The following is a 24,669-nucleotide window of genomic DNA, read 5'->3' as shown; positions in this document are numbered from 1 at the left end:
TATCACTCGGCCCATTCCAATAATTTTTTGTGGTACCTATTTTTGCGTGGAAAAAAACATTAACATTTTCAAATGGTCGGAAAAATAATTCCATAATTCTCATTAAGTTTTCCAAACACTGCTTTATATTAATTTTTGAAAACAATTTAAGAAGCAGCTTCGCCGGTATACGACGATGGGTCATGGTAAGTTAAAATTGCTTAAAACATTTAAATGATACAAATTTAATTCAGCAAACGAAGGAAAAGTGAACATGCAAAAACAACATCATTTATCGTCGCAATTTCTATCAAAAACTAACTGATTATTACAAAAAGAATATGATGAACAAGCGAAAGTTCTCTTTCAATTTCAAACGAACTGATTTCGAGTTTTTTTTTTCTCATTGAGCCGATTAAGCTCAGGAATGAAAATGAGTTTGAATTTCGAAATCGTCTTGATATTATTCACACTACATGATCCGGGTATGCGTCCATTTTATCCCGCATGATTAAAGAGGATATCGGATTAGTGGGTGAAGCAGATGTCTTCAAGTTGAATTGCGCAATACTATTCAGGAGTTTCTTTCTCTGGCGACTATTCAGATTAGTCATAGAGGTCAAGTCCGTTTCTTTCAGCATTGACACCTGCTCAAGTGAAGTGATCCCCATTTTATCGAACGCCGGGATGAGTTTTTCTAGTTTGAGACTATGTAGCCACTTAGCTACGTCGAAGTCGTAATACTGAGAGGGTTGCATTAAACTGAAACACAAGGTACTTATTTGAAGGGTTATCTAAAATGCATCAAAAATGTTTTGCTAGGTAAATAAATTAATAACTGGTTAAAAACATTGCTATCCAGAATATTTTTTGAACAACAAAAACAGTGTTGTACCATTATTTTCTTCCCGAAATAGCCTTTTAATAGCTCCTGGTTCTATTTGTTAAGATTATTTCGTTCATTTTATTTATAGTTAATGCCAAATTGTTGGCAGTTTCCTTTTCGGTCAACGAATCTGAACGAAATTAATTAACCTAAAACAGCTCATTTCGAAGTCAAATTTTAGTTTCTCACTTATTTTGACACGTAAAAACTGTTTAAAAAAAGTTCTTGCCTAAAATGATATATTTTTTGACCTATTAAATTGCTCACGGTCATCGATATTGCCAACAATTTGGCTTTAACTATAAAATTCTATGTTAACGCAATCTAAAACTCACTTGATTCGGTTGGGGCTGACGTATAGCGACTGACTCATCGGGTCTTGTTCGTGAGACAGAGATGACAATTTAGCGTGAGGCATTGAGTTGTTCATGATTAGTGCGTCTATCTGCTGTCTGATCACTGAAAACATCGGCCGCCTCATCAAGTCTTCAGTCCAGCAGCACGTGATCAAATTCTCAACCCACTGAGGAACTTCGACAGGGATTGGGGGACGTTTGCCTTCGCAGGTTTTCAGTGCGACCTAAAACAAAAAAAGATGTTAGAAAACAAGAAAACAGAATTTCATTTTTCGCGTGGAAACTTTTTTTGACTTAATTACCCAAAATTGGACCCAAATACCTAAATAACCACGATGTCAAAATTAGATTTATGACTATTGTTACTGTCCTTTCCAATCATTCTCCCACAATTCCGAGCGATCGTGATTATCAAAACAAACGCTTTTGAAAAACAGTTCTTTAATAGAACTGCAATCTCTGAACTATTACATAATGTTACAATTGACGAGTACGGCGATGTATCTGTGGAAATAACACTGATGATTACTCATGATACTCAAGGGGGGGGGGGGGTGGTTTATAATGGCCAAAACATGTATATTTAGATGAATTTTTGGGCAAAAGCCACATAAGACACTTAACGAACCTCTTTGCTTGAGTCCATATTGTAAGGTCTCTGGTTGCAGTCATGTAGAACTTCCCAGAACAGAACTCCAAAAGAGAACACATCTCCTGCGGCACTGAACTTGTTCTGCTGGATCACTTCTGCCGGCTGCCATGGCACCAGATCTAACTCATCCAGCGCCTGGAGCAACAAACAAAAACTCTTCGTGATAGGTTACAATACCTGGCCTAAATGAAAGAAAAGATCTATCTTTGATCTGTCGCGCCTAAAAACAGCGCTGTACCCAATTTTTTTTTGCTCCCCACCATTATTTATTGTTCCGAATTTCGAAGAAAAAAAGGAATATATATGATAGTGTGTTTTTTTTAAATTCAGACGAATTGTGAGCGAATGGGCATCGATCCGGAAATCTTTGGATTGCCAAGCGAGCATGCTTGTTTCTTTAAAGGCCGCTTATCGTAGGGAAAGGCGAACCGCTGTTGAGCCTGATTCAGAACTACAAGCTATTTTATTTACTATTTCTGGGCTTGGAAGTATTGCTTAACCTTAAAAATATCGTGATTCTAAGTAATATCTCGAGCACGCATCATTACGAACCTTGAATCACCAAACTTTCGACTAAGTTGCAGATACGTGGGTCAATTTCCGCTTCCCGTATGATTTAATTTATCTGCTCAAGCGAAAACCAAAGTTTCCAAGACTAGTTTTTAAAAAATTATCCAAAAAATAAGTTTTCAAAAAAAGATTAGTGGTTTACAGAGCTGCGCCATGAAAAACTCAACTGAATTATTTTGACTGTTTGTTCTTGAAGCACAAGTATGTTCTAGATTAGGCAGGTTCGGCTATGCACCGCAAACTTGCCATCCTGAGAAAAAGGAACAGATTGATCTTAACAACATATCGCTGCTTCCGTAAGTGAACGTAAGGACCTTCATAAAATTCACTTCAGTTATTATTTCATTTACTAATTTAAATAGTTCAAAAATTGCTTTAACTATATCAATGAGCACAAAAATAGCTTTGAAAAATTTATTCACTTTTCAGCATCACGGTATCAAGAAACTCATTCGGTACAGCATATTCATTATACTCAATTCAACTCCTTTGAAATTCATTTCACAAAAGCTCTGTGGCTGACCAAATTTATAAAAATTACTAACTTATGTGCTTAGTAAAGTGACATCAGCTTGAAGATGAGAATCAATTGAGATTTATTGAAAAACAGATAAGCGGCGTCGAGGAGTGAGGCGCTTTTCCAAATAATATCAGATAATATCACAGGAAGTGTAAAAAGCCAAATGGAAAACTCAGCCCTTGGAGGCAAAATAGATAAAAATTTATGAAAACATGGGTGTGCCTATCGGATAAGAATTCGCAGAGCCGCCCTAATATTGAAGATAGCGCCCTCGCTTTTACATAACCGCAAATTACAAATCATTTCGATCAAAATTCAATAATTTAATCAATGTTTTTACATATTCTGCACTTTGAAAAAAAATTTGCGACTTGATTTAAATTTTTAATAGCTTTTTTGAATGAATACCGGGATCGTAGTCCGTATTGCTAAAATTTCTCGGGTGAGAAAGTAACAAAAAACGTACCGTAGCTGTATCATTCTCCTCGAGATAGGCCCGCTCGTCGAAACCGGAAACTTTAGCCACGTTATTGTGTGTAATCAGTACATTCTGCGCTCTTAATACCTAAAACATGAAACAAGTTCAAAATGTTAACATCACTAAAAAAAGTAAATGAATCGGCAAATACTCCAGGCCAGAAAGATTTGTCTTTGATTTTCTTTTAGAATAATGATGAAAACGTTCTTAGCTTGCTGCAGGCAAAATTATTTATTGGCCAAATTATTTTGATAGACAATTTTTCATACAATTGTTTCCATTCAATGCTTAACCTGTCATTAAAAATTGCATTGTTTTCTCAGGGCTTTATATAATCCATATAAAATCTGACATTTTGTTGTAAATGATATTTCATTTTATTGTGTCTAATTTAGTAATTTAGAGATGAAAAGAATAATAATTTATACCTTGTGTAGGTATCCCAAATCGTGTAGATATTCCATGCCGTGGACTATTCCTCTAAGTAGGAAAAAGACAGTGCTGTGCTGGTTGTGTGCCCAATATTGCGTCTCCATCAAAGACTGTTTGAGAGATCCCCGATTGCACAATTCAGTGGCCATTTCCATATAAGGTGATTCAGCTGAAAAAAAAATCCAGATTAAAATGCAAAAAAAAAAACAGCAAGTAAAATTGGAAAAAATATCTGAAAAGCTCAAACACAGCACTTTTTGGTAGCAATTTAGGGAAGCACCGAACAATTTAGGAACTCATACACTCAGAAAACTATGACATTTTCCTAGTTTTTGTATGAATCCACTTTTTCCAATTTTTAGGACGTAGCAGTGTCTTGGAAGGTTTCGAGCGATTTTAAATTTTTCAGTCTTTCATATGGTTGAATCTACTTTTTCTTAATATTTCGCATTTTTGCAGCAAAATTTTCATTTTGGCTTTTTACTGCAATTTTTCATATTTCGGATTTTTTCTATCACCTTCGTAATTTATCCAATTTTTTGTTCCATTTTTCCACGTCGGAATTTTGTCTTACTCCCGATTTTTTTAACATTTTTTATATTCGTACAATTAGAGATAACTTGTATTTCCTACCTGAATATATGAGCCCATGTATTTTCTGCACATTACAGTGATGGAACTGAGACATGGTGACAGCCTCAACCAAGAATCTCCTCTTTGAGTGTTTCTCTTCGATCGAAACTGTGGAGGCATCGATGGCATTTGGCGAGGCCAGCTTCACTGCACACAAAGTGGGGTTGTGACAACTCACCACTCCGAAGATTTGACCCTCGAATGTCGTGTCTGAAACGGCAAATGCATCAAAAATTAAACTTTTCCAAGGATTCGGTTTCAGAAAATTTCACAAGAAAGGAGATTTCTAGTCGAATTTTTGATAGATTTTTTTTAAATCGAAACTATTTTTTTTAGTCCAAGCATAAATAATATTATATCATGATTGACATTCAGTCAAGTAACTCAACATCAGACTTTCAGCTAATTTAGGATGTTACTGTTCTTGACTATTGACTTCGAAATGGCCATTTCCCTTCATTATTTTTTCAATCACCGTCTAAGTGAAAAATTTGGCACCAGTGAATTGATTTCAGAGACAAAATTGTCTTTGCTTACTTTCAAGTTGCAAATTTCATTTGAAAATTTTCTGCAGTAACAACGAAAAATGTTTAAAAAACATGAAAAAAAAACAGGCTAACTACGACTGCTTAATTCTTTCAAATAGATCATTAAACAGGCAGAGCTAATGAAACAAAATAAGGAAACTGAGAAAAGATTTTGTTCGATGCATGGGGCTTCAATTTCCTGCTAGCGATGGCAACAAATTCCCAATGTTTTGATTACAACCCAGCAGGTTAGGGAAATCAATTAGGTTAAATGTTATTCAAGAGAAACTTATACTGATGGAACAATAAAATTTAGTCTTAGTCGCTAATTGTTCCCACATTGAGCGATAAAAATGCCTTTTTGTTCAGACGCTAAAGGAACTTCTTTGCCAAAATGGAACATCAAGTTCTCAAGATTCTAGTCGCCACGTCTTTTGTTAACATTTAAAAAAATTCAACTCATCTTCAAGTATCTTTCTATTCTCTTTTTACAAATTCTAATCAGAATTCGGTTAAAATATTTTTTTTCGGAGCGGGAATTTTTGTCTTTATGTGTATACTTTAAAACACGATGGTAAAATTTGCATTGGGTTGGGACAACACATTAAAGATACCCTATAAGAATTGATGGTATTATCTGTAATTTGCTGTTACGAAAATTTTTACGTTGTAACTTTAAAATTTTAATGTCTAATTATATGAGTTAAAAGTGTTTCAGAGAGAACTTTTAAGTAAATGATTTTTTACTCGTACAAATCAGTTAGAGAACAGATGAATTGTAGAGACACCTACCAGTGATTCGCTTCCCGATTTGAACCGAGTTCGGCGGTAGATTAGGACAAAAGTCGGCAGCTATCGAGTACAAATCTTCGTAGAGACTAGGTTCCACGAACGCTTGAATGTTGTTCAGGTTATCTGAAACAAAGAACTAACATTCATTACAAAGAACTAATTAATGCAGCTCAAAATTTCAGTGAAATATTTCATATACAATTTTTTCATCAGCTAAGGCATGTCATTTTTGGCCCAATAAAACAAATAATTAATTTAGATTAAATCAAAAATCATTTCGAACGGATTTTCAATTTATTTTGTTAGGCTATTTTGCAACGAAATGACCCTTTTAAAAAAAGCTACCAATTTATGGCTCACTTATATCCTGTTTTAAAACATATATCGGTCAGATTGCTTGTTTTACATAACAAACTTCAATTCTTAAATAGAAATACTTTCAAAAGTTTGCAAGGCTCTTTTAGAAGAGGTTACAATCATTTGATAAATCTGGAAAGCCGCGGTACATGAAAAACTTTAATACTTTTTTAATCAATTTTGAGTATTAAGTAAGCACTTATAGATCTTCATAAACGAAATTTGTAAATTATCGAAAGAAAGAATTTTCCCCTTTTAGCAAATATGAATATTTTAAAGATAAGAATAGCTAGAAAAAAAGGAAAAATCGTAAGATTTTTTGTTACAAGTATGTTCTTAAAAAACTAATGTATTGCCTGCCAATACTATTTTACTGCTCAAAAAACGAGATCAAACATTTATGCTCAGTTTAAGCAACGAATAAAAATTAGTTTTGGATCTTCGCAGTTAAGTTAGTTGTAACTTCAACAGAACAGAAAAAAACTAGCACTTGAAAATCTAGCTGAAAAATAACACAGCATTAAAAAAATAATTGCACCGCCGATGAAAGATTTAAGTACCTTAGAAGGTAAAATTAAGAAAAAACAAAGGGAAAATTGAAATTTTCAAAATTATAATCAATTTTGAATAGTTGTTCAAAAACACTTAAAAATGTCGAAAATAGTACTTTGAATAAAATTAACAATTTCGGATGAAAAATTCATTTCAAATTATCCTTTGAAGTTTGAAGTTCCCTTTGCTTGCATCATTTCGTTTAACAATTTTCGTGATTTTTCTAGCAAAACGCTTCATTTTTTTTTTTTGCTTCAATTTAAAATTTTCAACTTCAAGCCTTTAGCGCAAATTAATTTTCAAGATACGAGTAATCTTACTCAGTTTTTTTTCATAATTGCTTGCAGTTTTTAGGCGATAATTTTTGCTCTCAGGTGGCGCTTCGCGTGTTTAACGAGGCAAAGCGTTCCACCCTAAAAAAGCATTAAAAAATCTCATATACTAATGAAAATTAGGCTTGCCTATATTTTTATTGCTTGAAAAATGAAGTCACATGTTGAAGTCACACGGCAAAATTTTGGGCAGAAAAGATACGGTTCACCTCAATTTAAGCTCAGATGTCTAAGCGCCCACTTTTTTTCAAATCAGTTTTCAAAGCAAAACAGATTAAAATTGCGCCTCCCTCCTTTTTATAAGTAATATATCGTTCTTCATAAAAACATACTTTTTGAAAAAGTTAGTACACAAATGATGTTTAATCAAATTAGAAATATTTTGTCACTTCTTGAAAGAAAGACAATTAATCAAAAATCAGCACATCAACTTAACTTTCGAGACCAGGCGAATGATCTAATCATAATTCATTCTAGATTATTAAGACTTCTTTAGGTAAACTTTGAGAGTCTCGTTCAATCTAGTTGCAGGTGATTCAATAAATCAATTGAAAATATCAATAGACTTGGCGAATAGACAAGATTTGAACAGCCTTTTTTGCTTTAATTAATGATGACTTGTCTGATTTTGTTTAATATAAGCCTATTTTTAAATATTTTTGATGCATTAAAACATTGACAAAAAAAAAGAGAAAAAAGAGCGTATTACTAAAGCAAGTGATATTAAGTGTTACGTAACAAAGGTAGAAGGTTATGTAATAATGAGCTCACAGCTTGACATAAGAGGAGGTGTTGCGTAATCGTATCCTAAATGGTTGTCACTAGTACTGGCGGGATAATATCCACTTGGAGTATGGGCCTGCACATTCCATAGATGCTGCTCATACTTGGCCATAGATCGGGTCCTGTGAACCATACAAATCACTCCGCATACAAGTATGGCCACCAAAAGGAGCATGGACAGCATTATGCCCACAGCCATGACATAACGGGACATACTAGGGTCCAAAAGACTGTGTCCACCTACAAAAGAAAAACATTATTTCTTAAACCTTAGCTTGAAAAAATGATTGTTTAAATCATCAATTAATTAAAGGCATGACGGTTCCCTCAAAACGGTTCTACTGGTTAAAACTCAAATTTACTTATCACCAAAACAATTTCTATTGCTAGAAGTAATTGGGTCTAAAAAACGTAGTATTGCTAATTAAGAACATTTAATTAAAGCTAGATTCTGTTAATGGGGTTGAAAAGAAGACAGAAATACATATCAGACGTGGTGTTTCCTTCAACTTACTTCCGACAGTTGATGCGAATATCTCGTCTCCCCAGTAGACGGACCCGTTGCTCACAATGCCTATTTTGATTGACAGGGGCACATTATCAGACGGAGCAATAGACATCACAGGCACTGAAACACAAAATATGCAATATTCTACAATAGAAAAAACAACTGATTCAAAATACCAATATAACATTTCTCGTCTTATTTTTCAAATTCGGGCCAAAACGCTTTAGCAAAAAATGCTTACTCGGCCAAATGTTGATATGTTGATCCGACAGTATATGTTGATCCGAAATATTGGATCAACATATACTGTCACCAGTAGCGGATTTGGGGGGAGGGGGTTGTTGTAGGTGGACGCCCTCCTCCCCCTCCCCTCAGGTATTAGACTCCCTGAATACCCAAAGGGTTCGCCCTTTGCTTCCATTTTAAGACCTCCATTTTTTTGAGGGGCAAATATATACTTTTTTGAGGGGCAAATATGTATACTACTTCCACTATTTTTGCGCCAATATATACTATTTTTAAGGAGGGAGCGCGCGCAAAAAAAAACACAATTTTTCGGTCAAAACTGTTCAAAAAGTGCCTATTTTGTGCCGTTTTTGGTCTGTTTTGGCCTTTTTAAAATCAATTTGGCCGACTAAAAAAAATTAAAAAGGTCAACAAAATATTCGAAAAAATGTTTGAAAATCGGCCCCCCCCGTGAGAAAAATCCTAGATCGGCCGCTAAGTGTTACCAAGAGCTCCTACAATTCTGGCATTTGGTTGCACGTTTAAAGCAAATTTTCGCTTCCAAAATGAGCCATCAAAATATCATCAAAGGTGATCATAAAAATAGGTGTATAAAATTTGAACACAAAGAAAAAAATCGACTGATGCCAAAAATAGAGCAACAAAAATCGCTTCATTTAACAGCTGTCAAAAAATAAAAGACCTCGGATTATAAATCTAGAACTGAATCAATCGGTCGCGCGAAATAAAACGTGTTTATTTTTATTAAATCAAAGCCAAAAAAGTTCTAAAAATTGGCTTTTATTAATTTGATATTTTCAATTTAATTGAATCAAAAATGGTGCATCCGTAGTTCAAAATGTCTCGGGATTTTAAATATCGGCCTAACCGTTATTTCCAACCATAAACACCTCCCTTCTCTTTATAGATTTTTATTAATAACCCAACTTCCATGTTAACGCCTTAAATTTAATTCACATTTGTCGTAAATCCAAACCTCAGAGGTGTTTTATGAAAATTTATAACTAATTTATAACTGCAAGCTTGTGTATTAGGCGTTATTAACCCAGGAAAGGGGCGAAATATCAATGAGGCTTACATTTTTTCCACATTTTTTAGTGAATTTAAAAAATAACTTTTCCGCTTTGCTGGAGGGGAAAAAATTGGCTTCGCATAAAATGTTGTAAAACAATTCTCTAGAGTTTTAACAGACTTAAGTTTAGCATCATCTTTAAATTTATATGAAGGGAGCTTATTTGAGAAGGAGCCCTTATGCTAAAATTGTAAATAGAATTTGATTAAAGAGAGCATATTTCAACATCACGCATATTGCGTAGCCTTATAATTTACAGCCGAAGGATGCCGCTAAGGTCCTAATTCAATTAGAATCAATCTCTTCTATCGAGAATCGCAGTTGAAGAATCTGCGAACTTTACAACCACTTCTAAAGAAGCATGTTTGTAAATTCATTTTGACTTTCCTCAACTCAAAATTGGCAGTTGTTTGTTTAGACACTTGCTTGGGTCATCTTTGGACAACAAACAGGGAGGGTAAAGTAATCAAGTTAATGCGCCTATATTTACCCCCCCCCCCCCTACCCATTCAGGTGAAAGTAAACGATCAGGGTTTCGAGTTATCTTTTTCGCTCCAGTAAACAAAAAACATATCGGCTCTATATCAACAGATCTTTCTATCAATGAATAACTTTGTGACTAAGTCCTGAGCGCCATATCAAACGCCTAGGAATTGTTTTATGGTACAAATCAAAGAACAAAAACTCCTGAGTATGATGCACAAAGCCAACAGACTGTTGAAAAGTGTCAATGAACTCCAAACGAAAAGTGTCAATGAAGAAAACAACAAAGACGACTATTTACTTTTAAAAAAATTTCAAGGAAAATATATCTGGCTCTGAAGCTCTTTGAAAATCAAGAATCTTTTTTGACTGACTGTGTTGAGATAAAACTAAATTATTTTGAGAAAACTGGATCAGTAGGATAGTTTCTTTATTCCATTGGGAATTCTAAAAATTAAAATCAATTTTCGAAAGTAGAAATTATTCACAATTTTTGCGCCATTTCCTTGTTGTTAATGCAGAGTGTAACTTGCCCACCTTTTAGCAAATGAATTTGAATTGCACTTAAGAAACATCAAACTGCAAAAATCCAAATTTAAGCGTGAACAACTTTTGAAAACTTTCCAGACAAAAAAACGGTAGAACAACCAACACGATATGTGTAAGTTCGTTCACCACAATCATCGACACTTAAAAACGGGTAGTAAAATTCAGCTCAAAAAATGATTTTGTATTTTTCATGAGAAGCTAATGAGACTTGTGATGACTTACAAGGGTAGGAGAAACTGGTCTGTTCCAATTCTGGACTGCTGAATGCCCTTTCGTGATCGATCATGACCTCAACTTTGTATCGCAGTTTGTTCACACCTGTCTGCTGGTGGACCCGAAGAGGTTCTTTCCACGACACTTTAAGTCGATTGTCTATCACACTCACAGAGGGTTCAACTACACTCACTGAAATCACAAGAAAATATTACAATAACAATTGGTGGTCTCTGCGATTCGCAGAGGATTCATGATTGGTTATCTAGACAGTCTAAGTATTGTTCATTTTTATTATAACAGAAATATTATAACAGAATCGAAACATAGTTCTGGGTTGAGATGTCGTCCGACCTTATCTATGAGTGTCACGAAACGACAATTCGTGACAGAAGATGAAAAGCCAAATACGGATTCAAGCGCAGTGTACTAAAACCACTCGTGCCGAATGTAAGCGTACAGGAGAAAGCGTTCGCTTCTTGCCAACTCCTTATTTTTTTTCACATTTGTCACATATTACGAATTTTCGCCCAAAATCTGAGTGTGTTGTATCCAGTGAAAAACTAAGCACCAGCCAAAACATATGAACCTCCACAATACGAGGGCTGTTATGCCAGATACACAATGAACTCTTCTAATCACAACATCAAAACTGTTTAGGACCACAAAACTGGGCCGATTTCATGGAACTGTTCACTTTGATGTCAACTTTTACGCAAATGCCGACTTTTTACGCATTTCGACAAGTAAGCAAAGTTTAAGGTCACCGCTTGTTATTTACCAAAATCATCAGGACGTTTGATCTTTCGACTGGAAACCAAACATGCTTGATGTAATTTTTTTGATTCTTTATTAACTTACTTGCTACGCTGATAGTTATGAGATACCGCATAGTTATACGTTAAGTTTACCTTAGCACATAAACGAACGCCACAAGCTTCGGTATAACTTCAAAAACTGATGTTTTTGCACCAAATATCAGATTTAACATTGTTGTAGAGCTGACACAAAAACTACTCAATTACTTAATTCATCTTCGTCAATTACAAACCATGATTGCAGGGCATCGTTCACTAGAAGTAAACGTATAACAAATGCTTGAAAAGACATAAAAATCCAAATTCTACCACGCAAAAACCACAAAACTTTTCTCAAATAATGCAATAACTTAACGTGCTAAGTTGTTCAACTGACAGTGAAGCATTTAAAGAGAGCGATTGAAAAAAAATGCCAGAAAAGATAGATTGATTGAACGAGCAGCTCCAATTAAGCTTAGCAGCAAATGTTTATATTTATTAGCAGCATCACACTACGTTTTAACAGTGCTCAAAAGTTGAATTGGTTTAATTAGCGAGCCTCATATTTTAGCACAAAAAAATTGCAGAAATTCAGTAAAATGATTTTTTTTGCCAAAAATCAAAAAACTTCACAATGAAAAATTGAACAACAGCAGACGAATAATATCTTCAAGTTGGGGCAACTTAAACGATTTTTTTGAGCAGCGGTTTATCGTAAAATTAAAAAAAGATATCATTATTTTTAATAGTGACAGCTAGTTTTGCAAAATCCATCGAAGTTCTTTTTGCCCTTTTTGTATCGAATGCTCAGAAAACAAAAAAAGCACAAGTCTTTTGTTAAGTGGGCTTTGTGATTCAATTTACAGTCCTCAAAAAGTCTGCCCTAAATTTTTTTTGAGGCGTGGCAAAAATCTAGCCTGGAAAAATTCAGGTCAGCCCAAGAAGCGCCAAGGCTGTTCGTGAACAACAATTGGACAAATTTGATCACTTTGTACTTGATATATCGTAATAATCGTATATATTCATCATGATAAGAAAGAAATATCATAGAGAAATAGCCCTCAGGGGAAGTATAATATCGTCCTACAACTATCTTAAAAAGAGGCAGCCTGATTTGTAGTGGGAATATAAATTTAAAGGGCCAAGAAAGAAGAAAGAAAAAACAAAGGAAGTATTCAAAAATTTTTTAAAAAATGGAACTCGAGAAGCTGAAAAAAATAGATCGCTTGCCGTGGGTAAAAAGAGTTCACATTCACGCCCTACAAATCAAAAATACCTTTAACGAAAATCACTCAAAGTGAAGACTATGTGGATAAACCCACCCCGCTGTAGTCAACTGAAGTTATCTGGCTTAATTGGGATTCTACGGGCAAATTTGTGGCTGATATTTGTATTCTAATTCAATTTAGTCAAATTGCGTTATGGATGAGAAGTTTCGGGCTAATTCAATTAAATAATGACAAGGTCTGAATTGAGCTCTGCACAGGGCGTCCTTTAAATTAAGAATTCCTCTAAAATCGATCCGGAAGAACGTGAAAAATTACGCACTCTAGCTGGCACGCCAAAAGTGCATGCAAATAATTTCAAAAGAAAAACTCTAAGACGCAGATTTAGTGTTGGAGCGAAAAGCTTGTAAGCAAAAAATGTTTTTTTTTACTGAAATCATTCCAATTAATAGATCCCTAAACTCGTTTTTTAACAAAAAGAGCATGCTTAAATGGTGAAAACTATTCGACATATCGATCAAAATGAAACCTCTTCAGTTTTCTCTAAAAAATGTATGCTTCCGGATTGGCGCATTAAAAAAGTCCTTTGAACAATTTCAGAATCATAAATTTTACCTTATTGCAAATATTTATATAGTTAAAATATAAGTACACAAAATTCATCTCAAAATTAGCCCGCTCTTGATTCAGGGTTCATATTGCGGATGAATTCCAGTTGGCGTTTGTTTTAAATGAAGTTACTGATAGCAAGTTAAAATTGCAGAACTAGAGATGAAATGACATTAGCTCCCGCAGATAGCAGGGACACCACTCTCTCTTTAGTCTTTCATCTTCCGCCGAGCACCTCTCGCAGAGATATTGATTGAGAGCACTGGAATTATTTTGAAGTTACAGCTAATATAAACCAGCTTTCCTCATATTCCAACTCATAGGTCTTGAACTGGGGCTCTTCAATCAAGTGAACTCAATAGGCTCAAGCAGCCAAAGCTACCTCGGCTCTTACAGAACTACAAATCGCAATTGCAATTCAATATTTTACACAATAAAACCTCAAAAATAAGAACATGAAAGCGATGTCTTCAAAAAAAAACATTTAATTTCCATTTTTAATTTTATTTTTGACAAAAAAAATCGCTCGATAAAAGTGACCAACCAAGTCAATAAATTACCTATTTTAATAGCCAGCAATCAACAACACGCATAGCGAAATTTTCAGAAAATGGCGATAAAAATAATATGGGGAAATGCTGTCAGATTTTAGTAAATCTAAGCGTGATTGAAGAATAGCTTTTGCAATGTAAAAAAAAAACAGAAAAACAAAATTTCTACGTAAAGTCCTCTTTTAAAAACATTAACGTTTCTGACCAAGCTGTAGCTTCTGAATCTCGCTGAAAGTTTTTTTTTGCAAATTTAACTTTTGTTTAATGTCCGTGTTTTGACAATTTGTTTATACCAATTTCGCCACAGGTGATAAGGGACTTATTCTGGGCTCAAACTTCGGTCGACTTGCAAGGCGTGCTGCAATATTTTGGGACAGTTGAGCAGGAAAAGTTTGTACAATTATCGCTGGGGGAGATAAAAGTACACTTTTGACATGTGGATTTATGTCTTGCCAAGGAAATGTCGATTTTGACCCACGAAATGTTGGTTAACTACTTAAACCAAGTTTACAAAGTGTCTTAACTGTCAGAAGAAACGAAACTCTTCGTAAACATTTGTCAAACATGTTTGCTTATTTACCCACAAACCCAAAATAAACACTTGTTGCCCGGAGAAATACTTGAAATGCTTCCTAAAGTACTAAATCCACTAAGGACAGTTTCGACATTTTAAGGCGACTTTTTCAAAGTTGGTTTAATGACTAACAGTTTATTGCTGAGGAACTTGAATGAAATCAAAATTAATCTAAATTCCCTGAAAGATATATCTATCCTCACTAGCGGCACCATACGCCAGGCATAAATGAAAGTATAAAAATGACAAATATACAAACTATGATTCGAATCAAGCCATAATAACAAGATTATCAAGACCTTAGGTCTATAGGGAATAGTTTCCAGTGATTGATATTTTGATGGTATTTTAAGAAGTTTATATTGGAGCCATAACTAAAATGCATTAATAAACTTTATGATCCGACCCCTCCGTTTTATAGAGTCTTGTTGCTTTGAGAGTACGATTTGAATTAAACTCCCGTTGGGTTCATAGGAGAAGCTCCATTCCGAATGTTCGCAGCGCTGCGTGAACTAAATCGTAAAAGCGCTGAAATCTTCCAAAGTAAGCATGCAAAGCTACTGAGCTGCGGGACGTATGGCAAATATTTAGAGCTTCTTTTATATAAAACAGACCATTTTGACTCTTCGCACAAAAACAACAAAAAATTCCCAGAAATTATCATAAATAAGACCACCATATGAGAGATTTGGACTTCCATTTACAATCAAATAGCCAAACACTCGAGGAAAACTACTTTATGACAGAACTTATCCAGGGTTTGAAAAAAAATACTCAAAAAAAAAGAAACTTGAAAACATCAAAATGTAGATTTTTTGCTACGCCAAAACATTTTGAAATGAAGTGAATTTTTTGCTCAGTTTTTCATTGTCATGAAAGATGACTGAAAAAATTATTCCAAACAATTATCGTCAGCTGTTCCGTTTGAACTTCACGTGTGTTGAAGCATCAAAAATAAATGTATCCCTTGAAACAGAATAATATCTTGCGCACTTAACCATACGCTGCCAATTGATCTATAAACATTCACACACAACTTAATTGCAAAATAGTGGGAAACGTTATCTTCACGTGAAAAAAAAATAAAATAAAATGACTAACGTTTAAACGACGTTTTAAAATCGATTCGTTTGCTTTGGACTCGTAGTTGATTTGCTTCCACTATTTCGGAGAAAACTTCGAGGCGCAACTTGTATTCCGTTTCTGGCTTCAAGTTCTGAATCATCACTGGATTATCTCGGATGGTCGAGAAGGCCTCAAACATCTGGGATTCCTGAATTGAACATGAAAGGCACTTGATTGCATACCACTGCGAAAGAGAAGTCATTGGTTCCGTCCAACTTAGTTCGACGTCCGTGAAAGTGACTTGTGCTTTGACGCTCCTGAAAACAAAAAACTGGATTCGAATCCCTCTCGTAATTTTTTTTTTCGTGAATTTGATATCAAAAATTCTACGTTTTGTTGAAATCTAGTCAATCAATTGAGAACTTGTCAGTAATTTATTTTGATCTAATGTTCCTTATTTTGAAAATCCAAACATGATAGAAATCTTTTTAGACATGGACGATTTCGGATAGCATAAAGCTACAATGCATAATGCGATTTCTAAATAGATTTGACTGAATCTATTGAACAACTAACAGCGGTAGGCTAGGTGCTGCGTAGCAGGGGTAGTAAGGGTTCGACGCATTCGATCTGAAGTAACCCGAATTGCATGAACAAAAAGTCTGTTCACTATTGGGCTTTGAATTCTGGGGACATTTTCTGCAGAAGGAATTTCCCGGTTCATTTTTGATTTCACCCGCAGCGCAGCCTGAAAAAGCAACAAGAATTGATATTGTAAACTGTATAAAAATGTGAAAACGATACTCATTAACAATTAATTGCGACCAAAATCGCTATCACGCTGTCATTATGTCTTTATGGCGCCTGTAAATATGTTACACATGCCTCAAATCGGGCTCAGAAATAAACATGTCGCCGAAATTGGCAAAAAATTCCGGTAGTGAGCGTTATAAAAATTACATTTACACAAATTGATTGCCTCATATTGTCCACCTGAGAAACTTTATAGAAAGCAGAAAATCGTAATTAATATTCAATGTATAAAATTAGATGCCTGGTTATAACGAATCAAGACGACGGTTTTAACTCGAATGTTCAGAGTGTTATTGAAATTTTACCTATTCTTTGATCGAGGATTTCTTTTCCAAACAGAAAATTTTAGTACTTTGAAGTGATTGCGCTATAATCAATTTACGGAACAATACTCCAAATTTTCAATGGGGGTTCTTATAGCGCTGCTTTGGGGTTAGTAATTGACACGTATATTTCGAGTATGGGTCCAAAAGAAGAGCACTAAGGAGCTCGGGGGTGCTTCCCCTTTATCCGGTCATCAAGAGAACAATGTATTTTTAAACTCAGAGCTACATCAAGGCATAGCTAACTGTGGGGCCGATAAAAGGCTCGCCTCTTATCATAACCAGCTAAATTGCCAGTTCGAAATTGCATCGAAATTAAAAGACTGCATAAAAAATCGTCCTTGAGAAAAAAAAACAGGCTCTATTTCAATATAAAGAAAAGATCTTTGAAATATAGAGACCAGTTATAGTTACCAATTTAATCCTTAGCTTGAAATGTTAGTACTTAGAGTAACTCTTCTATTAAGAACAAATTTTACACAAAGCTAAAAAAAATATGAACAAATAAAAATAGTGAACACAAAATGGTTTACCTGAACAAACGGTTTTTCCATCTTTTTTCATGCCGTAGAAACCTGGTAGGCAAACACAAAACATGTCATCTCGTTCGGCGGGTGTTCGTTTCTCCCACACTCCATCAAACCGACAAAACTTCACAATTTGTTGTTCGAAATTTGAAACTTGCGATTCCTTAGCGCAGGTTACAGTATCGAAATCAAGAGCTATTCTCTTTTTCGACAGTTCTGAGTAAGTTTTCGGCATAACTATAGATCCAAATTGCTGTTCTGGACAAACATTCGTGTGAATTGAGTGTATAGTAACTGATCCACAATATCCGGTGTCGAAAAAAGCGAGAAAAATGAAGGAATTTGAAACAGGTACAGTCAAGATTGCAGTACCATCAAGCATGTCGAAATACTCGCCGTTGACGTATGCGAATTCTTGGTACTCTTTAAGACTCACTTCCGATTTGAGGTAGTTCGAAGTCTCGAATTTGAGAACTTTGAGAGAATTGGGTCGACTTTGCGAGTTTTCGATATCCATGCTATAACACAAAAGTTAATTTTAGAACCATTTTTTGCTCATACTGATCATTGATATTGATATTGATCACATTGATATTGATCATTAAAAATTCTGGATCATTAAAAAATTCTGGTCTAGTAATTAGCAATAGTCAGTAATAGAAAATGCGTTACCCCTGGACTTAAAATCTTGCAATAATAATGTCACCCAAAAAATGAGAGCAAAATGCTAGCATTAAAAAACGTAACCAATTCATGATAAAAAACTTGACGTCAATAATCATTTTTATAACAAGGCACAAGGCGCCGTTTTCACTCAACGAAACATGATAACACTTTTAAACACGTTTTTCCATCATTAAACCTTATCTGCAAAAAAATAAGAGTTCCGTGATTAACGTTGGATTTTTCATCAACTTAACAGATTACGAGACTGAGAGGAAATTAAACAGTCACATTTTTTCACTAATTAAGCGCCGCTTATCAGACTAATTCAGGCTAAATACATTTTCTTTCCTGACATTCACTCGCTAATTAAACACCCAAGTATTTTGGGATAAGCCCCTTTTACAACTAATGGTTGAAATAAACTAACAAAACTCAGCATAGTTGCAACTTTCTACTCATGTTTTCAAGGCTGATCGGCCAACCTAGCCATAAAAGTTCGAGTAACTGAAATAAACCGGGTTATAATTTATAAATTAGTAATTTTGGCGCCTCAATTTTCCGCTTAATGCACTTTCGCAGCTGAACAGTTGGCGTAATTGACAAAACAATGAAACAAAAATATTTGACTCGCTGGCCAAAATCCATCCGGACAGAAATTCAATTTGGGAATTAAGCACCCAGCAAGAATTTAGGGACTACCTCAAAACAAAAACAGTCTGCAGAATTAAAATACACATGTAATTTTACACCAGTTGAACTAAAAAGAAGGAAAACAAAGTTCCTTAAAGAAAAAGGAAAACTTCTACAGAAATTTCAACCAGCCCAAATAACTTTTATTATTCCTCTTTCTACAATTTCTTTAAAAAATAACAAAAATGTTTGTCACCAAAAAGGTATCCAGTAGCGTCGCACAAATCTTCATAGACGTCAGAAAATTGAAAAATATATTTGTATACATAAATCTCATGAAACTTCAAAAAAGACATAATTGAACTTTGGAGCTGAAATAAATTTGAAACAAATGATTGACGTTAAACCTCGGCCTTGAGACTTAGGGAAAAAATTGGTTAGGCGAAGCGAATGGTTAATTGTAGTAAACGTCAAAACGTTGGCAATAACGTTGTCCTTGAGCAACTTAACCGGTCACAAAATGGTGATTTTACTGAATATTTTTTGACCCGGTGCTTGCATGTTAAAATGAAAGAAAAAATCATATTCGTACTCAAAATGAGCATTTTAGTTAATTTTCGTTGACCAAAGAAGATATTGCCAACAATTTGGGGTTCATTTCTGTTATACGGCCCAAAAACTATTTTTTTTTGCTATAGTGAAAGTTTGATGATGACGCTCGAATCTGATTGGTTGAAACTATAATCGAAAGTAGAAAAAAAATCTCGATGTTTTCAACACAAACAAGTTGATAACAAGATGACAAGTTTGATAACTTGGCCGTATTACAAAAAGACCCCAATTTGGCATTAGCAATCAAAAGAGGTCTTACCTGTAGTTGAGTTGTACGAAAGATGCCCCCTCCGGCACTTGGATTCTGGGAGAAGTGAGGTAGTTCATCACAGGAGGCTCACTTGCCCCTCCACTTCCGCTACTACTGACTGAGTCGTCACTTCCGATTTTGTTGAGTCTGTCGTCGTTGCACACTGCGAATGTCTCACCACCAATCGAAGAGGGTTGTTGTTGTCCACTTGCACCAGAACTGCCATACACCTGCTCCCACTGCAAAACAACAACCCATATGAATTGAATTTCATACTAACAACCATGCATAATTACTACACTGAAAAACAGCCCAGTAGCTCATGTTAAACAGTTCAAAATGATTGTAATCAAGTTTTCAAGCAAAAACAAATTCCACAAATTAGTGCAAAATACTCAAATATTCCAAGAAAAAAATAAGTTTTTGGACGAATCGGTTTAAAAAAAATTGAAATATTCCAATAAATATGTAATAAGAGATCGAGCATAAAACTCCTTTTGACCGACAGTATTTTAAAATCCAGTTTTGGCTTTTGTATCTCCAACTATTGAGTCCTATCCCTGAAAAACTGTCTGAATAAAACTGACCAAAAACCCTTTTGTCTATTTGTTGAACGGAACGATTCAAAATCAATTGAAACACTTTCCAAGTAACAAAAATGTGCTTTTTGTATCTGACCTGGTTGAAGGTGAAATGTCCAGTGAATTGTTTGGACTCGAACCCATCACTCCTGCTGTTCCATAGATATTCTTGGGCTAAAACAAAGTTACATGGTTCCATCTTGGGCTAAATGAATAAAGTGCAACTGCAACTGCAACATGGTTCGAATCCCGTTTTGGTTCGAGACCCTCTTCTGTAAAAAAAAATAATTGAAAAACAAAACTGCGTACAAAATTATGGACAAAAATTGATCCAACCAAATGGATTGATGCAGATTTCTTTTCTCAATTTTGAAATTAGATTTCGGTAGAAAAATTGTTTTTACAAATTTCCAAAAATCTTGTTAAATTTTATTTAACAAGAGCATGAAAAACAATAGAGCATACTTTTTTCGAAAAAAAAGAGCAATGACATGATTCTTTTAAAAATTCTCATCGATTTTAATTTCTGTTGAGAAAGATCTGAATACGAGTTCAATTTTGTAACAAAATGAAGAATTCAAAAAAAATTTTTGCTGGTTTTTTAATTTCAATTGGTAGTATAGATTGAAAAATAGATTTCAACATGGTAGTATAGATTGAGAAATTTAATCTTTAAGTCAGAATCAGCTTTACTTTTCCGCTCGATAAGAAAGGGTGAAGACACTTACCACAGTTTGCCAAGGTGAAAAGACCGTAAAAAAGGGTCACAAGAATCGAAAGATTTCTCAGATCCATTTCTGTTGATATAAAGTTTTCTAAGAAACGAAGGTTTTCACAAATTGGTTATGCAGACCAAAGTTTCTCAATCAGAAGTCATTCATTGACCAACAGAAATTTTAAGAAGAATTTTTTTCAAGTATCGAAGCTTTCAAGACTAATAAAGCATGAAAAAATCAAGTTTTTGCAATTTATTCGCTGTTAAGGCTGAATAACTATGTTAGTAAATAAAAAAGACCTGCCAAATGAAGTTGATTCAATGAATTGGTAACTTTTTAAGATTTTAATCTCATGGACGCTTATTTATCGAAGACAAATGTTCGTTTATTACTCAAAATATATTCTACAAATCATATTTAAATAAAGAGTCCTTTCAAAATAAGCGAATATTGAAGTCAGTAAATGCTCAAAGCTCATTGGCTAAAAAGTGTCTATTTGTATTTAAAAAATAGTACGGGTAGGCAAATAGATAAAAATCAGGCTTTGTCAAAATTGATTTAAAATTCCAACGACTGCTATTTTTTACAGACTAAAGCGTGAAAATTTTATACTTAGCAGGTGCAATTTAGGAATTACAACCAAATATAAGAGACGATAGTTTACAATTGACGATAAATTTTACAGTTATTTCACATCCTTTTTGAATCATTTATCCCAGAATTACGACAAAAACATCAAGAAAATGTCGTAAAACCTCAAACGAGACGTTTCAGGTACACAGATAATTGTCAGATCTCGATATTGATTTAAAGATAAACCTGATTGTGTGTTTAGCCAGGATCAGAAAGATTCAAATTTTCTTTAAAGTTGATATTATTGAATACTGTTCAGAAGAATATTTGCTAAGCATTAAAATCGATTAGACTAGGCTGAAGATGACCATCTACAATGGAAACAGGATATGTTTGCTAATAAAATTTGATGTCGAGCTGACCCATTTGTCTTGAGAAAAAAATCTACCTGATCCATCACTAGGTAGAACATTTTCTCAAGACAAATGGGTTCGAAATCCGCTTTTGTTGGTGGCAAAATTTTGGCCGAAATTTTTAGCGAACACCAAAGAAATTGACTGATTACTTAACATCTTAAACATTAAACACGATGATAGCCGGTTTCTCTGCAAGTAGCACAGAATGTTCAGACCAATCATTCAAAATATAAAAGTCGATATTTGCGTGTTGGGATGTTTGCAGCAAAAATTTCTTAGAATTCTTTGATTGCCACGGAAGCGCTGAATGAAGCTTCCAAAACTAGTTTTCCTGGAGCAGAACTAAATTTTTTAATACTGAAAAGAATTTTTTCTAAGATACTCGGTCGTTTTATTCGCTCGAAATTAAATTAAGACACAAAAACTTCCAACGCGTTTTTCTCGACACACGGAACACTTTTTGAAAAAGTTTTCTGAAGTCGTTCGAATCACGACTAAAAGTGCATCATGATATATCACTCGAGCAATTCCGATGATTATTTAAAGTACCTGATTTTGCATGGAAAACAAAAAGAAAAAAGTATCTAAGAAATTGGTCAATATCCATATAACGACACGGGCAATTTTGAGAAAATTTTATTATGTTGTTGGAATCAAGACTAAAAGGTGTTCAACAAGATCTACATATCGACCTTAGACCAATTCAGATGATTATTTATTGGAACAGATTGTGGTGCAAAAACAAAACACGCCCGCAAAAAAAATCAAAAGTTCAAAACAGGTTTTTCTTGAGTAAAAAAACATTTTGAAGACAAATTGAAAAGCCCCTGTCAATTCTTGGAGAAAAACTACTGAATTTACTTTTTAATGTTCAAGTTCAAAAACACAAATACTATTACCTCTAAGTTCTTCAGACTTAAAGATTCTTTTATGATTGATACGTTTTGTTAACACTAACCCATAACGAGAAAACTGGATTGACAGGCACTTTTTTGTCTCGCTGAGAAAACTAAAATCCTGTTCTGAAACTAAACTCAATCAAACCCTTTTCAAATCAACTAGCAAGCCCCCTGCAGCTAAAGCTGTTCGCGAAAAAAGTCAGTGTTTATGTTTAGCAGAAAAATAGATCGGATGGATGTTTAACTGGTTGTAAGGATGGCTGGATAGATGAAAGGATGGATTGAAGGCAGGATGGACACATGAATGGCTAGATGGTCGAAAGGGTGGACGGCTTGAATGAATGCATCGAAAATGACTGGTTGGACGTACGGATAGCTGAATTGATGAGAGGATAGATGGATGGTTGAACGGTTGGTTGAAAAGCTACAAGGATTGATGGCTGGATATATGACTGGTTGAAAGGCAAATGGACTGATGGCTAGATGGATTGATGGCTGGGTGGATTACTAGATGTAGGGAAGGCTGTTGAATACAAGGCAGTGGGATGATTGACCAGATCGAGATACGGCTGAGGGGATGGATAGCCAGGAGCCTGAATGGCTCGTTGAACGGATGGATGGTTGAATGCATTGATGATAAGATGAATAAATAGCTTGTTGAATGGATGGAGAGATGATTATTTGGACTGATGGCTAGATCGGCAGTGGACAACTACATGGATTGGTGACTGAGGGTATGCATGGATGGATGGCTAGATTTATGATAAAGAGCTTCATGGAGAACTGAATGGATGTGTGTATAGACGACCGGATGATTGATGGATGAAATGGTTGGATCGTTGGATGGATGAAAAATAGCAGGATTGACGGAGGGCTATAGTGATAGATGGAAGGCTAGATGGATGGATGGCAGGATGGATGCATGGCTAACTCGATAAATAGCTAGATGAAAAAAAAGCTGGTTAGATGGACGAATGGAAAATTGAATGGATGGCTGGTTGGATGGATCAATTTATGAGCAGATGTACGGTGACTCGATCGATGCGTGGCTTGTTGGATGTATGGATTGATGGCAAGATAGATGAAAAGCTAGAAGGGTGGATCGCTTGAAGAATCAATGACTTGATGGGTGGATGGCTGATTGGATGAATCCCTTGTTGAATGGACGGAGTGATGGCTAATTGGAAGGATGGCTAGATAGACGACGGGCAGCTGCATGGATAACTGATCGATTAGACTAGGCTGAAGATGACCATCTACAATGGAAACAGGATATGTTTGCTAATAAAATTTGATGTCGAGCTGACCCATTTGTCTTGAGAAATTAATCTACCTGATCCATCACTAGGTAGAACATTTTCTCAAGACAAATGGGTTCGAAATCCGCTTTTGTTGGTGGCAAAATTTTGGCCGAAATTTTTAGCGAACACCAACGAAATTGACTGATTACTTAACATCTTAAACATTAAACACGATGATAGCCGTTTTCTCTGCAAGTAGCACAGAATGTTCAGACCAATCATTCAAAATAAAAAAGTCGATATTTGCGTGTTGGGATGTTTGCAGCAAAAATTTCTTAGAATTCTTTGATTGCCACGGAAGCGCTGAATGAAGCTTGCAAAACTAGTTTTCCTGGAGCAGAACTAAATTTTTTAATACTGAAAAGATTTTTTTCTAAGATACTCGGTCGTTTTATTCGCTCGAAATTAAATTAAGACACAAAAACTTCCAACGCGTTTTTCTCGACACACGGAACACTTTTTGAAAAAGTTTTCTGAAGTCGTTCGAATCACGACTAAAAGTGCATCATGATATATCACTCGAGCAATTCCGATGATTATTTAAATTACCTGATTTTGCATGGAAAAAAAAGAAAAAAGTATTTAAGAAATTGGTCAATATCCATATAACGACACAGGCA

At 34.9% G+C, this 24,669-nt stretch overlaps 1 protein-coding gene across 1 annotated transcript; it reads right to left on the bottom strand.

Moving 5' to 3' along the window:
- Positions 1-208: 208 nt before the first annotated feature.
- Positions 209-21,253, bottom strand: LOC134846211 (ephrin type-B receptor 1-B-like). Its single transcript, XM_063863473.1, has 16 exons — positions 20,873-21,253; positions 20,242-20,318; positions 19,573-19,802; positions 17,412-17,923; positions 16,319-16,490; positions 15,779-16,059; positions 10,930-11,112; positions 8,364-8,477; positions 7,838-8,089; positions 5,826-5,948; positions 4,507-4,716; positions 3,870-4,042; positions 3,430-3,528; positions 1,850-2,008; positions 1,201-1,445; positions 209-741 (listed from the first exon to the last, which is right to left on the bottom strand). The coding sequence occupies exons 1-16, from the start codon at positions 20,937-20,939 to the stop codon at positions 447-449; spliced, it is 3,192 nt and encodes a 1,063-aa protein (XP_063719543.1). The 5' UTR covers positions 20,940-21,253; the 3' UTR covers positions 209-446.
- Positions 21,254-24,669: the final 3,416 nt, after the last annotated feature.

Source organism: Symsagittifera roscoffensis, chromosome 5 (assembly GCF_963678635.1).
Source record: "Symsagittifera roscoffensis chromosome 5, txSymRosc1.1, whole genome shotgun sequence".
NCBI classification, from domain to species: Eukaryota; Metazoa; Xenacoelomorpha; order Acoela; family Convolutidae; genus Symsagittifera; species Symsagittifera roscoffensis.
The sequence above is the reverse complement of the archived record's forward strand: the minus strand, read 5'-3'. Positions and strand labels throughout refer to the sequence as shown.

Bases quoted from the DNA above. Each gene is read 5' to 3' on its own strand.
- LOC134846211 (XM_063863473.1), bottom strand. From the start codon at position 20,939: ATGGATCTGAGAAATCTTTCGATTCTTGTGACCCTTTTTTACGGTCTT. The intron at 4,717-5,825 runs GTAGGTGTCTCT...TTGCCGTTTCAG, and splicing joins AATCGGGAAGCGAATCACTG to ACACGACATTCGAGGGTCAA. The intron at 1,446-1,849 runs GTTCGTTAAGTG...TTTTTGTTTTAG, and splicing joins ATATGGACTCAAGCAAAGAG to GTCGCACTGAAAACCTGCGA.